Source organism: Trichomycterus rosablanca, chromosome 5 (assembly GCF_030014385.1).
Source record: "Trichomycterus rosablanca isolate fTriRos1 chromosome 5, fTriRos1.hap1, whole genome shotgun sequence".
Classification (NCBI taxonomy): Eukaryota; Metazoa; Chordata; class Actinopteri; order Siluriformes; family Trichomycteridae; genus Trichomycterus; species Trichomycterus rosablanca.
In genome coordinates, this window is record NC_085992.1 from 36,570,945 (window position 1) to 36,586,035 (window position 15,091).

The following is a 15,091-nucleotide window of genomic DNA, read 5'->3' on the forward strand; positions in this document are numbered from 1 at the left end:
CACAAGGCTGATATGCTCACATATATGCACTCGTCTAGTGTGGGTGACAAAATGCATACGGCTGCTGCCCACATGTGAAGGGGGAGTGGGTTAGCTTCGTTCTCCTCAATCAGAGCGGGGATCGGCATTAGTGGAGAGGAAGCATGATGCACTTTTATTATTACGCCAAAACATTTAAAAAAGCTTTTAAGCAGGCACCTGTTCCAGTGTTTTACACAGTTAACATGAGCCATGGTAAACCAATTCACTGGGACTACATTATTAGGGTCCTGGTGTCTGTGCTTAAAAAGAATCATAAGCAGAATCACACATTTCAGAAATAAAAACATATATTTGTAAGATTTACAAATTGGAGTGCAGAGCTACCAATGTGCATCTATACATGCACCAGGTAATTTTGTTTGCTCAGTATGTATTGTTAGTCAGGTCAAATTTATCTGTATAGCACTTTTTACAATATACATTGTCTCAAGGCAACTTTACAGAACTCAGGACCAAGGACCAAAAAAACATGTAGAGCAAACTGAGGGCATGTGGGTTACTAACTAGAAGATTGTGGATTCAAATTTTGGCTCTGACATGCAACCACTGCTGGGCTCTTAAGCAAAGCCGTTAACCCTCTCGGTTCGAGGGGGCTACCCCACATTCTGACACCAGCTTCCAAAATAGTTGGCCCTAAGTTATCCGTATTAAACTATGTAGTTACAATACATCTCAGGACAAAATGTTAATTGGTAATGGATTTTTGTTTGCTTTTGTTTTCTGTATGCTAAAAAGCCTGATGAAAACACACAACCAAGACATTAAGATCATCAACCGTTGTACAGTGGTAGCATAGTGGGTAGAGTTTTGGGCTATCAATTGAAAGGTTGAGAGTTTGAATCCCAGCTCTGCCATGCAGCCATTGTTGGACCCTTGAGCAAGAACCTAAACCCTCTCTGCTCCAGGGGCGCTGTACATGTTTATGTATATATGACAAATGAAGGCGTTCTATTCTAAGAGAGAGTTGTTATATTTATAATTGTTCTACAGTACTGGCAATCTTTCAAAATAAAAAATAAAACCTATTTAAAAAGACTTATTCAGGTTGAAAGCGTGGTATACATGTGTAGCTAAAATTGATTTGCCAGATCAGAAAACTTATATTTATTGTACTTACAGGCAGGATGGACACCTTTGGGAAGTTGTGAAGAGTTTCCCATTCCCTCTTTAGATAATCCAGTGAGCCCACAAACACTATGTGTTTTAGCTCGTGATAATGAAAGTTGCTGGCTCTTAAAGGCATCACCAAGTTTCGCAGCCCTACCAAGGCAGATGTGACATCTCCAAATATACAAACTACAACATGGCCACTCAGAACTGTCATAGAGGCCTCACTCCGTGTCTGTGGAAAGAAACATAGGAAGGGGGTGATCAATAGCAGCATAATCAAGCACTGAAAGTTATTCTGCTATAAAATCTGAGCAATTACCAGTCTCAGTCACTGTATGTTAGACAAGCAAAGAGAGATACATATATTACAATACATTCTTTATTTATGGGAGTAAGTGTGGATTGATGGGTAAAACGACAATTATATCCATTCCAAATTAAATCCAAAACATCCAAAGTCAAGGGGTCTGAATAATTTCGAAATCCATATACACCGATTATGCATAACATTATGGCCACCTTCCTAATATTGCGCTGGTCCCCCTTTTGCTGCCCCATATGCAACAAAATGTGATGCACTGTGTATTCTGACTCCTTTCTATCAGAACCAGCATTAACTTCTTCAGCAATTTGGGTTACAGTAGCTCGTCTGTTGGATCGGACTACACGAGCCAGCCTTTACTCCCCAAGTGCATCAATGAGGCTTCGCCGCCCATGACCCTGCCGCTGGTTTACCACTTTTCACTCCTTGGACCACTTTTGATAGATACTGACCACTGCAGACCGGGAACACCCCACAAGAGCTTCAGTTTTGGAGATTCTCTGACTCAGTCGTCTAGCCATCACAATTTGGCCCTTGTCAAACTCGCAAGCTAAAATTCTTACGCTTGCCCATTTTTCCTGCTTCTAACACATCAACTTTGATGATAAAATGTTCACTTGCTGCCTAATATATCCCACCCACTACCAGGTGCCGTGATGAAGAGATAATCACCACTTCACCTGTCAGTGGTCATAATGTTATGCCTCGTCGGTGTATATGCTTCTACAGTGCAAATGATATAGTCAGCATTTCTTCGGCTGTTCCCATATTTTTTTTGGGGGTCAGCTCAGCAAATCCCTCCGGACCATAAACCAAATTTGTCAAATTTTTTCAACATATGCCCTTCCTGAAACAATCCTTCTTATTTTATCCGGGCTTGCTGAAAGTGCACTGACAATTGCACCGCTCAGGAGGTAGGCTATTCGACCACCCCCTACTCAGAGAGAGTCAATCATGTCTGTGTAGATGCCCAACAGGCTGATAGCACAACAGAAATTTTAACCCTGTTGGAGTATTTACTGCTGCGCCACCCGAGCGCCCAGCATTTGAAAAATACATAAATTGTACTTTTTGTTAATTACTATTACATTTGGGAAATTAACCATGTCAGTTCTCTTGAACAAAAAGGTCATTTTATAACATTTAAATATTTAAATTTTAGCCAGAAGCATTTTCAGTAGTGGTCTCAGACTTTTAGCCTTCACTGTAAGTTTGAGTGCAGTACTTACCAAAATGACCTTCTCAATGTCTTTGGAAGGACACCAGTGAAACATTCCAGTGGAGTCATATCTCTTCACGTTGACATCCATGTTTTCAATCTGCTCATTTCCTGGGATAAGTAAAGGGTCATGTCTGAACAGCAAGAGAAGAGAAAAAGAGAATTATGGTTAACTATTCACAAAACTGTAGTTTCATTTCAAGCCTCCTTTATTAGTTTGTCTACAAGAATTTAGTGCTCATTTATATTCAGAATATATACAATTTATACCAACATTAGTTTTATTACTGACTTCGTAATTTATTAGCATAAATGTTACTAATTAAAATGTTGCCAAATGAAAACTATAGACATAATGTTTAGACTGTACTGAGTTATGTAGCTGCTACTGTGGACATCCAGGCATATAGGGTAGGGGAGTGTCGATTTTTGTGGCATAAAAGGTACAATATTTGTTTTAAAAAAGAAACTCATATTAATGTACAGAATTAATATATAATTTATGTTATATAATACCATATGTTGTATTATATAATACCGCCATAACAGAGACAATATAGAATAACCCTCTAATAAATACTCATTGTATACAAAATCTTAAACATGACAAACTATTATCAATTAAATCAATCAATTGTGGCCAAAATGAATGTAAATGATGTACTAGTTTTATCTATTCGTGAGAATGGATTCATGTCTGATTACATAGTTGGTACTGCTGTACAAACACTGGTGTTCAAACAAATAAGACCAGAACTGCAGGGAGTTATGTGCTAATTTCACTGGTTGAGAGGCTGCATGGTTTTTAGAAGGTGACATGAGGTGATGCCCATTACCCTGCACTGTTTTTGTGAACGCCTCTATTACTTATAAGGGTGTTATTAGCCTATAGTCTAGGTAAACCACTCTTATCAGGCCTACTGGAATTGTTATATATGTCACAAATGTACATTTAATGTGCTAGCTTATCTTATAATTGTGACATTAATCAAAGTGACTCCTTGAGCACATGTGCACAATAACCTATCAGCTCTAAGCAGAGCGGGTCTGTGTGACAAGGCCATCACTGTCAGAGAGGATCTGTGCTACCATCAGAGTGTGAATGGCAGTGACAGCCTTGGAGTGGAAGAGAGCGAGCATGAGCACTGTGCTCACTCAGTGGCGGCGGAATGGAGCGCCAATTACTGGCTTTTACCTCGTTCCGCTCCTGACGTGCTGTGCACCCTGCCCCACTCCCTCAGTAAAAGCTTTAACGGGGCTGCACTTTAAATATTTTAGGAATTTGCCCAATCTCATTTTGCTCTCCTGAACTGAAGGCCATTAATGTTTCAGAAAAGTGTCACAGCCAAACGGGCTAATCTACGTCAGTGTGGCTGGGTGGCTGAAGCTGATTTGGAGAAACATTTACCATGAAAGAGGTCCTACTACAACTCATGGTGCTAACACTTGAACCAGCATATGTTTAGCACAATGGATCACTGGGTCTCCTGAAAGCATCGTGTAAATCACTCAACAATTAGTTTTAGGAAAATAGTACTAGAGGGAAATAGGTTTTCCTGAACGAATATAGTGACAGTACATTTGGTTTTTGTATGGTTGGATTTGCTAAAGAGAACAACTGTTGAAGGCGGATAGCTTATTTTTTTTTGTAGCACTCACATGTCATACAACAACATAGATTAATAAATGTTTTGGGACATCACTCCTAATGTTTGAATTTATATGTTTTAGCTACAACAACTGCTAACAGTTGTAATAAATCAGTTATATTAAAGAAATATTCATGTGCCCCTGGGCACAAAGCAAGGTTGAAGGAAAAACTTGGTTTAAACAAACTCCAGTGGCCTGCACAGAACCCTGACCTCAGCACCAGCGAATAGCTTTGGAATAAACTGTAACACCAATTGTGGCTTTCTTGACCAACATCAGCGCCCAATACAAATGCTCCTTTGGCTGAATGGCCACAAATTCCCACAGACAATTTTAAAATCTAGTGAGACACCTTTACAGAAAAGTGGATGTTATAGTTGAAAAAGATCACACAGATGTGATTTAGTGGGATGTCCACAAACTTGTGGTCAGGTGTTCAAATACAGCCGGACTGGTCTACATACACACCCGACTGGCTATGCTTTCGATGGCCTCGCGATGGATCGGTGTTCTGTCCGGTGTATGTTACTGCATTGTGCCTAGGAGCCAACACAACCCTGACCAGATAGATAGACAGATAAAGAGATATAGATAATTAACCAGTGCTTCATGGTAATGTTTCCTGGGATGCTATCTTTTATGAGAACACTTTGGAAGGAATTCCACAGGACACTTGTCAAGGCGCCATAAGAACATCAACAAAAGCCTGCTCAGCAGCCCATTAGTAGTGAGCTGAGTGGGTCTGAAAGCCTGCCTTTGAGGTAATAGCCTGAGGCCAGACCTCGCTGCCTCCTCTCTGCCCCATGGCTGCAGGGTGAACATGCTTTTCCTTCTCCAGTCCTCCACTTCAGATTTTTTTTTTCAAACGGCTTTCACCAGTAATTCTCTCACATTAGTCAATGAAAGAGCTCCTCACCATGATGCTGGACTGTTCATTCTAACAATGTTCTTAGTTCATGCTGCTTGATACATGACGCATGTCTTAAATATAAAGTAGGTGATATGTTACAGCATGTAACAATGTTCGCTCTTCATTTGGAGTCGAGGTCCCCAAGGCGATGATTTTTGTTTCATACTTTTTCTAAACTCACTAGTGTAGTGTCAATAAATCTAAAATAATTACTAAGTCTGCGCAATGCACTTAAAATTTTACCTATTAAGCATAATGAATCACAGGAGTTGTGTTGCTTCTCTACATTTCTACAGTTTTTAGTTAATTTTCCTAAATTAAAATGATAACAGTTAACATAGTAAAACATGGGGACAGTGTGTGTTCTAGCAATAGCCTTCTCTAGCAGAAGCCTACTACCTTGCTAGTGTTACATATCTAACCCTTACAAATTTCATAGCCCAAAAAAACTTAAATTTTTTTGTAAACATTATTTTGAACATTAATTTTGTAATACTCCATACTTTTTTTGGCATTTTTTCCCAATTTTCCTCCCAATCTAGTTGTATCCAATTACCCGGCTGCATTATGCTTCCTCTTTACCAATGTTGATCTCCACTCCTGATCAAGGAGAGAGAGACTGACACACACCCCCTCCGACACATGTGAAGTAGCTGACTACATCTTTTGACCTGCACAAGGCAAGTGCATATGCGGATCAGCTTCGTGTACGGCGAGCCACACCCTGATCAACGCATTATTCTTCCATCAATCAGCCAGCAGAGGTCCTAAATGCATCAATGATGAGGTCCTTCTTTTTTAGCAGATAAATTGAAAAAATGAGAAATGCTCTCTGTGTAACTGATGTTCCTGCTGCTTTCAGGTCCAGGTCTGTTTTTTGGACTGCTGTCATTGCTCTTTTACCACATGTGAGCTGTTTGCTTAAGCCATAAGCTTTTTAGTGTGTGTTCTTAAATCATTTTGTCCCCAAGCACCTTTTGTCCTTATTAAATTAAAATCAACAGCAAAATCGTTAATTATAAAACCAGTTCCCATTTGTGCGAGAACATTTAAAAGTAATTTTTATTTGCAGTCTTAATATCTTTATGTTAATTAAATAAATGTCAATTTGTAATTGTATGTAGTTCATGAACATTTGTACATTTTACTAGCATCTAACTACTTTTATTACTATAAATGTCATTTTAAAATCTTTGTTTATGCTTAGAAATATAGTTTTATTTGTATTTTTAAGGAAAATGTCAAAATTTAATGCATATTAATTTAAATGCTTAAATACCCGTTTTCCCTTGTTGTATTATTCCCCCCCAGCGCCCCCCATCTCCCTCTCTCATCTGTCTTCCTTAAGTCTGTGTAATTCAGTGACATTGCTTTGAAGTCCTCCCCCCCTCTCTCTACATTTCAACGCTGTTTGATTGGCGAGATATCACATCGAAATGTGTCAATTAGCATGCTGGGAATATACAGATGATATCAGGCAGTGGGCAGGTGATAATAACAGTGAAAGCATTTAGTGCTTTTACACCTCAACTGAATATTTCATTAAATGCTGCATGTTTTACCACTCACTTTATGGACCCCTGTCACTTCCATCTCTTCTCACCACTTCAACTGCCACCGTGCACCTCTGCCAAGACAGCTATGTCTAAGCCACTGTCAGCAAAGCCTGCCAGTCACCACCCGATACTTTGCACAATGTCACTGTAAACTAGCAATATGTGTCATGGCAGAATACACGGTTACCTACAATTAGACATGACTTTACATGTCACTTAATGAGAAACGTTGTTCATTTTAGTAAGAGACAGGATGAGATGCACAAGCAGTGTGTGCTGTAATCAGCAATTTAGTCATCAGCTAATCAGCTTTTAGTCAATTTATGATTGTCAGCAACTGCTTAGCTCTTTGTTTTTACAATGTTTTTACTAGATGTGATTTAGCTAAACAGGACTTGACTAGCTGCTTTTCAAACAAAGCTTAGCTATTCCAGCCCATCACTTGGCAGTCACTGGCTCCCCCGGCCCCACTTCAGTAGCCTATGAAAGGAGCCTTTTGCTTTGAATTTTTTTTCCCCATCATGCAAACTGACAAAGCCATGTTTTTCAAAAACCCACAGCCAATCTGTTGATCATTATTTATTTACAAGGACCTAGAGGCATAGGGGTGTGTAAAAACCAAACTTGATATGGTATACGCTCACCATTTTCTCTTTCCATGCTTAAAGAATCAAGTATCCCTAAGGCTACTTTAAACAATCACTCTTCGTTGTGCATAACACACCATGTTTGAGGCTAAAGTATTTAATATATGGAGTATTGACAGAGAGGGCAATAGATAGAGAAGTGCACAGGTCCGCATTCGGTAATCCGATGTTTTGCTGCAGGGCTATGACTTGAAAAGCCTACACCTAGAACTGAGAAGCTGTCAACCAGTACCCAAGAGCCAGCAGAATACAGAGGCACCCTAAAGCACAGGAAACTTTGACACAGCTTTGAAGCATTTCTAAACAGAGTAAATAGATCCCAAGAATTATAATCACTTACAGATCAAAGAGAAAATGCACACATAGCTATGCAAACAGGGACCGTCAACTTCACACGGTAAAATCGTTATGAGGTTCAAGTTTCAAAAATATATATAATAATTAAGCATAGTTCTAAACTAGAAGGAAGCCTGTTCTCTTCTATTTTTATCAGTTAAAATTGTTTAAGGGTAGGGTGTGTAAACTATCTGTCTATCTATCTATCTGTCTGTCTATCTATCTATCTATCTATCTATCTATCTATCTATCTATCTATCTATCTATCTATCTATACTTTATGAATAGTTACATAGTGTGTGTGTTTGTATAAACACCTTCATATCCTTTGAAAGTTACTTTTTTGTCTTACACTCGGGTCTCTCACTGTCTTCAAAAAACAATTAAAACCCACCTCTTTACTAAGCACTTAAGCTGAGAACGTACATGTACTTATTAACGCTCTTATTCATTTCTTATTATTCTAACAGGGTTTCAGCAGAAATTTGACAGAACTCTAACTCTAACAATTATGCCAGGAAGAATGGGTAATATCGGGGAATATTCCCAATCTAGTTGTTCCCAATCTAGAGAATATTCCCCAATTTTGGAATGTTGTTTACTTGAGCTAGAGTAGGGAAATGTTTACTGTGGCAGCATAAGTCCCTCTGGATGAGCGTCTGCTAAATGCCGAAAATGTAAATGGTTATGTCCTGACCAGCTTTGCACACCTAGATTGGGGAATATTAATATTACTCATTCTTCAGTCAGTGGTGACCAGCAATGCACTGCACTCTTTTTTTGGTTTTTATTTATGCATTTTCTCCCCTTTTTTTTTTCCTTTTAGCATGTTCAATTGCCCGATTGCGTCATGCTTCCTCTCCACCAATGCCGATCCCTGCTCTGATTGAGGAGAACGAAGCTAACCCACGCCCCCTCCGACACGTGGGCAGCATGCCGTATGCATCTTATCACCTACACTTTGACGAGTGCAGCGCAGCTCAGTGTTGTGTACGGAGAGACACACCCTGAGAGCACTCTTTTCTCATCTCAATCAAGGTCATAATTGCACCAGTCATGAGAGAGAGACCCCATCCGGCTTAGTCCCGCCCATATCTGAACAACAGGCCAATCATTGTTCATGTGGCCACTCAGCCTTAGCCGGCAGCCAGAGCTGAGATTCGATACGATGTATTCGAGATCCCAGCTCTGGTTCCAGCGTGTGTTTTTACCACTGCGCCACATGTATTGCGCTCTTTAAATCTATTAACAGATTTTCTATCAGACTTAGGTCAGGGCTCTGACTTGTCCACTGAAGGACATTCATCTTTTTTTCACACTCTTTTTGGCAGGGTGTTTAGAGTCATTCCTCTGCTGGTTTACCTCTGAAGGTAAACATTATACCCAAGTTCAGCGAGCAGAGGGCTGTACATTTTTTCAAGAATTTGGATTGGAAGGTGATTGGTTGTTCCCAATGTTTATAATGCTTTCCTTTGTTGCTAATCCAGATCAGGTATTTTACTAATTAAATTATAATAATTTATTGTAGAGTTTCACTTTGATGATGAGGGTTATAATGCGTAAATACAGCTTAAAAAAAGTTACATTTTAATGGTATATTTATTAATTACTTGGACCCACTAGAACTAAACCTGCCATTAACAACTATGTGACTTAAAATATTTACAGCTAAATACTCAACACACTGCCTAATGCAATAACTGCAGCGACAAAAAATTTATTTAACATTGATTTTCAGTTTAAGTAATTATACTCATAGTTATTGATTTAACAGCACTGTAGAAACAGTAGAAAATTTCTAGAGAATTTTAAATGCTGGAATTGTTACTATTTTTCTATTCTACTTCAAGTTGAACCGTCTTGTCTTCTAAATCTCTAACTTAACATTCTTGCTGGATGATCTAAAAATGAAAATTTTCATAAGCCTTTGCACAGAGAGTCTGTCTCTTGGTCACATGGGCTAAAAGCAAAGCCTTTCACCAGTCAAAATCAATTAGCAGCATTCTAATCTTTCAGGACAGGATAAAAGTAAGGTAATATTTGAATTTATTTTTGATTGCATTGCTACATTTCACATATGGCCTTAAGTACCAAAAACCACCACACACTGGAGCTCCTACAATAGATGAACAGCCTGAGGCTAAGTAACCACGCGGGTGTTTCTGATTGGCTGCTGTTGTCATTAGTGCCACTGCCTTTTAAGAACTACATGTGGACGAGACTGAGGGGGTGACAGCTGAGACTTTAAAGCAAGAGTATTTTTCAAACAGCTTTTCATAGCCTCTTTCATGACAGAAATATTTCAGCTCTATCATTAAGCACTGACAGGCTGACAGCTTAAACGCCTGAGCCATAGAGGGCTCCTCTCCTCTCCTGTGCTCACTCTCTCCCTCGCCACTCCTCCTACTCCCGCCAACCCCTCACTATCCAGCCCGTCTTCCTGCCACTCTCTCCTTCCTTTTGAAGGCTGCAGAGCGCGTCTCGAAATCAATGTCTTACCTCGTCACTTTGGGCGAGCAGTTGGGTGAGTTTCGCATGCCTCCGTTGCGCTGCTTCTTTTTGGGTGACAGCGTTGATGGATGCTCGTCTTCAACTGCAAACACATGCAAAGAGTGTCAAGACTGTGGACAGCAGGGATTGTAATGTTTGCTGGAGATGACATGTTAAAAAACACAAAAGCCAACACTCAATCACGGCAAAATAGGTCAGAGGCGACCTCCAAAAATAGAAAGAGAACATAGTTAGTAGGGACAAATAGGCATTTCAGGAAGAACAAATGTTTAGATTTGAACCAAATGATTACTATGCTCATTCTGCACCACTTAAAAAGCATGTTAACCATCTGCATCAGTAAGCTTTCACTCTGTTCTGCAATATTACCCATGTATGTAGATCATAGACTGGTACAATGACAAAGGTAAAAAGAAAAAAGTTTGGATTTTAATATATTACGACATGGCAAACATTAGTCCCATCATTCCAGCGGCAAGTGCTGACTGTGGGCAGCTCTGTGCACGTATCCTCAATGCCACAGGCACTCGTAACCCACTGAGCCAATCTACAGCTGAAACACCCTCCGAGAGGAAATTACAGAGGGGCTTGAATGTTACAAGTATCCATCCTACTGAACACACATAAATGGAGCTGCCTGAAGGTCAACATCAGCTACTCACACTCTCAAACATGTCACAGACTTAATATCAACACTGCAAGTCTAAAGATAATTTATAACAAGCAAAAAACAACTAATCTCTGTATTTATTTAGCAATATACTTTTTCATTTCATTTTAATGCTTTATCCTGGTCAAGGTTGCGGCAAGCATGGTTCCACCGGGAAACAATGGGTGTAAGGCAGGAACACCCTAGATAGGGCGGCAATCTATTAAAAGAGTTCAGACACACTTTCAAGAAGTAGCCAATGATGTCTGTATAGATGTCTGACCAGCTGATAGCACCACTGAGATACAAATCTGGATCTAGTGTAATAGAGTAACAGACCACTGCACCATCTGAATACTCCATATACTGTATGAGTAGCTAAATAGAACACAACATAAAATCACATAATATAACACAATATAACATAATTTTATACATAAAGGTAGATTGACAAACAAAGCAAAGACAAACCTTTAAAATGACTAAACCACAATCACAAAGACGGCAAATTTTCGGTTGCTTGTCAGTTGGACTATATCTATGAAAGACTGCTCACAGTTAATGCTTCCATACAGAACATTTTCCATATGCTGCATTATCTTACTAACAAGCTCCAAAAAGGCCAAACAGCAGGTAAAAAAAATAAATAAAAGGTGAGTGCTAAAATTGATTTTAATTATTTTGTATTCATCGTGGGTGCCACAGTGGCAAAGTGGGTAAACCGGTCACCTCACAGCAAGAACAGCATGTGTTCGGTCCCCCAGCCATACGACCAGGGTCTTTTCTGTGTGGAGTTCACATGTTCTCATGTACAATTTTCCCCCACAAGTCCAAAGGCATGCAGTCAGGCCAATTGGAGCTACTGAAATTGCCATAAGTGTGAGTGTGTGTGTCTGCCCTGTCCGGGATGTTTCCTTGCCTTTTGCCCATTCAAATGGATCCACCGTGACACTGACCAGGATAAAGCCATGGTAAAAAAAGACAGTAAATGAACATGAACAAGTAGCATCAACAAGTCTGGCAAGTAGAAGCTCACTGGAGATTTTTTGAGTAAATGTTGTAAAATAACAGCCGAAACAATGGGCAGTTTCAACAAAAATTGTACATCAGAAGGTTTACAAAGTTGCCATTCAGAACACTTTTGTATCAAAGGCCAATGCAAAAAGAAGCATAACTATGTTAAAAATGACAAAATTTATTTAAAGTTATTAGCCCCCTATAACTTTAATAATTACATCCTTCATGTTAATACACGTTTATTCTGTCCACCCTCTGCATATCTAGAATGGTGTTAATTCATTTTCAATATTAGCTTATACATAGTCTATACTTCAGAAAGAAAAGCAACTGAATCATGTTGCGGCTTAGAAAATAAGAAACTGCAGTTACTTTATTCAATCCAAACCTCAATCCAAAATGAAACATGTGTTGGTTTCACAACAACAGCATGTAATTAAAAGAAAAAAAAAATCACATGCACTGAAAGCCGCAAATAGCCTCCGTGTTTTACTCTTGTTTCACTGTCATCTAATTGCACTCATAAAAGAAGACAAATTAAAAATGCTCTGTAGGGGTATGTACCAAATGCCATCGTTTGACATTTACAACTACACGACGGCTAGAGCAATGTGAAGCGCTAATCAACTTTCAAAATATCGCTTGCAGTAAGGCGCTCGTTGTGCAGCCCTTTGTTCCCTATTATGGGTTAGAAGTGAACGGCCTGATTGGGCTGGGCCACACCGCTGCCCTTGCTCCTCCAAATTAGGCTGCCGAGATTTACGAGCAGCAGCAGTGCCCTTCAGTAAGAGGCTTAACAATGAAATAACTCTACCTGCTTCAGCAAGTCCCTTCTTGTTCCAAATTGCATTAGGGCACCTTTACAACTCCAATCAAAACAGGATCAGTCCAGCCAAGTGTGATTGCTGTTCCAGACCACAGGCAACAATAATCACCGCTGATCAAACTAACTGATTAAACATTTGCCACACTAGGCTTAAGAATACAAACATGCCCAACTTTTTAAATGCATTATCTTTAGAAAGGGTATAGGCAAAGGAAGCTTAACTGTCACTGTGTCTGTTTGAAAGTAAATCTAAATTGTGTGACCAAATGCTGCAGTACATTGTAAACAAAATAGGGCCTGAAGTATGTGGACACCCCTCCTGATTATAGAATTCAGGTGATTTTTTACATTGTGGTAACAGAGAAGTTTTCCTGTTATGACTGTATCCTTGTGCATAATGCAAGGAGTTTCAGTGGCCTGCACTGAGCCATGACCCCAACCCCACTGAATTCTATGGAATAAATTGGAACTACCAGTGCATGACCTTAAAAATGCATTTTTGACTGAATGAGCACCAGAGATACACAGAGTTTTGCTGTTGTAACTAATTTCATTTTAATGCCCATGGTTTTAGACCAAGATGTCCAACAAGCTCAACAAAGCTTGCACAAATTAATTTGACATTTATGAACGTTAAGCCATAGTATATATTTAAAAAGTAATCAGTCCTTAATGGGTAGGAATCTAATGGCAAATCCAGTTTTCATATTAGTGCACTTTTCAGACATGTTTGCAAAGCCTGAATCAAAGTAAATTGATACATTTGTTTATTTTACTTGGTACATTTTGCTTTAACAGGAGATATAAATATTTGGGCGCTATTATGCTCGCCCACTACTGCTGAGATCCGTGTTCAAATCTCAGAGGTGCTATTCGCCTGCCAGACATAATTGGCTGTGTCTATGGGGAAGGCCGAAGTCCAGTTGGACCTGCTGTGATCCTGACCACTGTAAAATAGTTGATGAAAATGAAATGAATAAACGAATTTAGTGAATTACAAGAGCAGTGGGGTGGTGATAAAATGTACTCACTAATGGCTACACAGGGGCTTCAGACACCAGACAAACCTCTACACTATATTCATACAATCTGTACACTAGTAAAATTTCTTGTTGTATACATAACTGTTGCAAATCTACAAGTAATTTACAAGTAATTTTCCACTGATGAATCCACTACTTTTACTGCAATACACAGATGACTGAGAGGAGTTGCATGTTATTGTAGATTACCGAGATGTTTGTGGCCTTAATATGAAAAATGAGTACTGCTCTCTTCCATACCTACAACAAAGATTATTCAGCTGTCCATATATTTATTATATGGCTTTCTTAAACTAATATTATACAAAGCTGGAATGTAGAAAAATAGCTCTCAAACATGAACATTAAAAGACATTTGGATATCAATTATTTGTTCAATTACATATTATTATAATTTAAAAAACCTTATTCTGTCATCCATTGACTTATATTATTTGTAATAAAAGAACACCTCACCACTAATAAGACAGCGATTTAGGTTCACGTTTTGCAGTTGGGTCAAATTTGGGTCCATCGGCTTTCACTGTAATCAAAACAAACTAGGGTTCACTTGAAACCTGACTAAGAACACCTTTTTTATGCTGTCTAGATCCATTCATCATGTGCAGCCGTTTCTTTCTGACCTGCTTAAATATGCATTTTAATTTATTTATTTATTTTTACTTCGCAGGCACTTTTGTCAGCCACACAACAAACATACATACTGGAATCTCTCCATGTTCACTCCCCAGACTAAATTCTACATTATCGTGTTCCTTCTTATACTCCAGACACTGCTGCTACAACACACGCTTACACACACACAGGGCTGAAAGGGTGATGTTAACTGCAAGCTGTGTTCGGAGCATGCAGCCATGCCAGCCAATACCCAAATAAAAAAGAGGGTGGGGTTTAGGGACTGATGCAGCCTGCTTAGGGGCCACCTACGGGGTGTAGAGGGGCGAGTGAAGGAGCGAAAGGACGTGGAGGAGAGAAGTGAGGAGCGCACTGAGGAAGAGGGGAGAGTGGAGGTGCTGTGGTAGTAGCGGTAAGTCCCGGGCAGGCTGTGGGTACGGTTCAGGCTGGCCAGGCTGAGACCTCGACGAGGGGGTGGGACTGGAGGGAGCAGACTTCCTTTGCAGTTATTAACAATGGTCTCAGCAGAGCGATCCACTGCAGAGTCAGTGTTTGGGACCGCCAGACCGGTGGCTAATTTAACTGTGCGATTTTGAAAAGTGGGTATGACTTCCTCCTTTACTGTCAAACAATGAAAG

The 15,091-nt window shown here is 39.6% G+C and overlaps 1 protein-coding gene across 1 annotated transcript in view; it reads right to left on the reverse strand.

Annotated features, from left to right (window-relative positions):
• The window catches only part of kcnma1a (potassium large conductance calcium-activated channel, subfamily M, alpha member 1a), a 229,067-nt gene that overhangs the window by 19,384 nt on the left and 194,592 nt on the right, over positions 1-15,091 (reverse strand). Inside the window, exons 19-21 of the mRNA XM_062996096.1 lie at positions 10,292-10,385; positions 2,704-2,827; positions 1,160-1,384 (exon numbers count right to left, since the gene is read on the reverse strand). Coding sequence (XP_062852166.1) covers positions 1,160-1,384; positions 2,704-2,827; positions 10,292-10,385 — 443 coding nt within the window. The remainder of the gene's footprint in view (positions 1-1,159; positions 1,385-2,703; positions 2,828-10,291; positions 10,386-15,091) is intronic.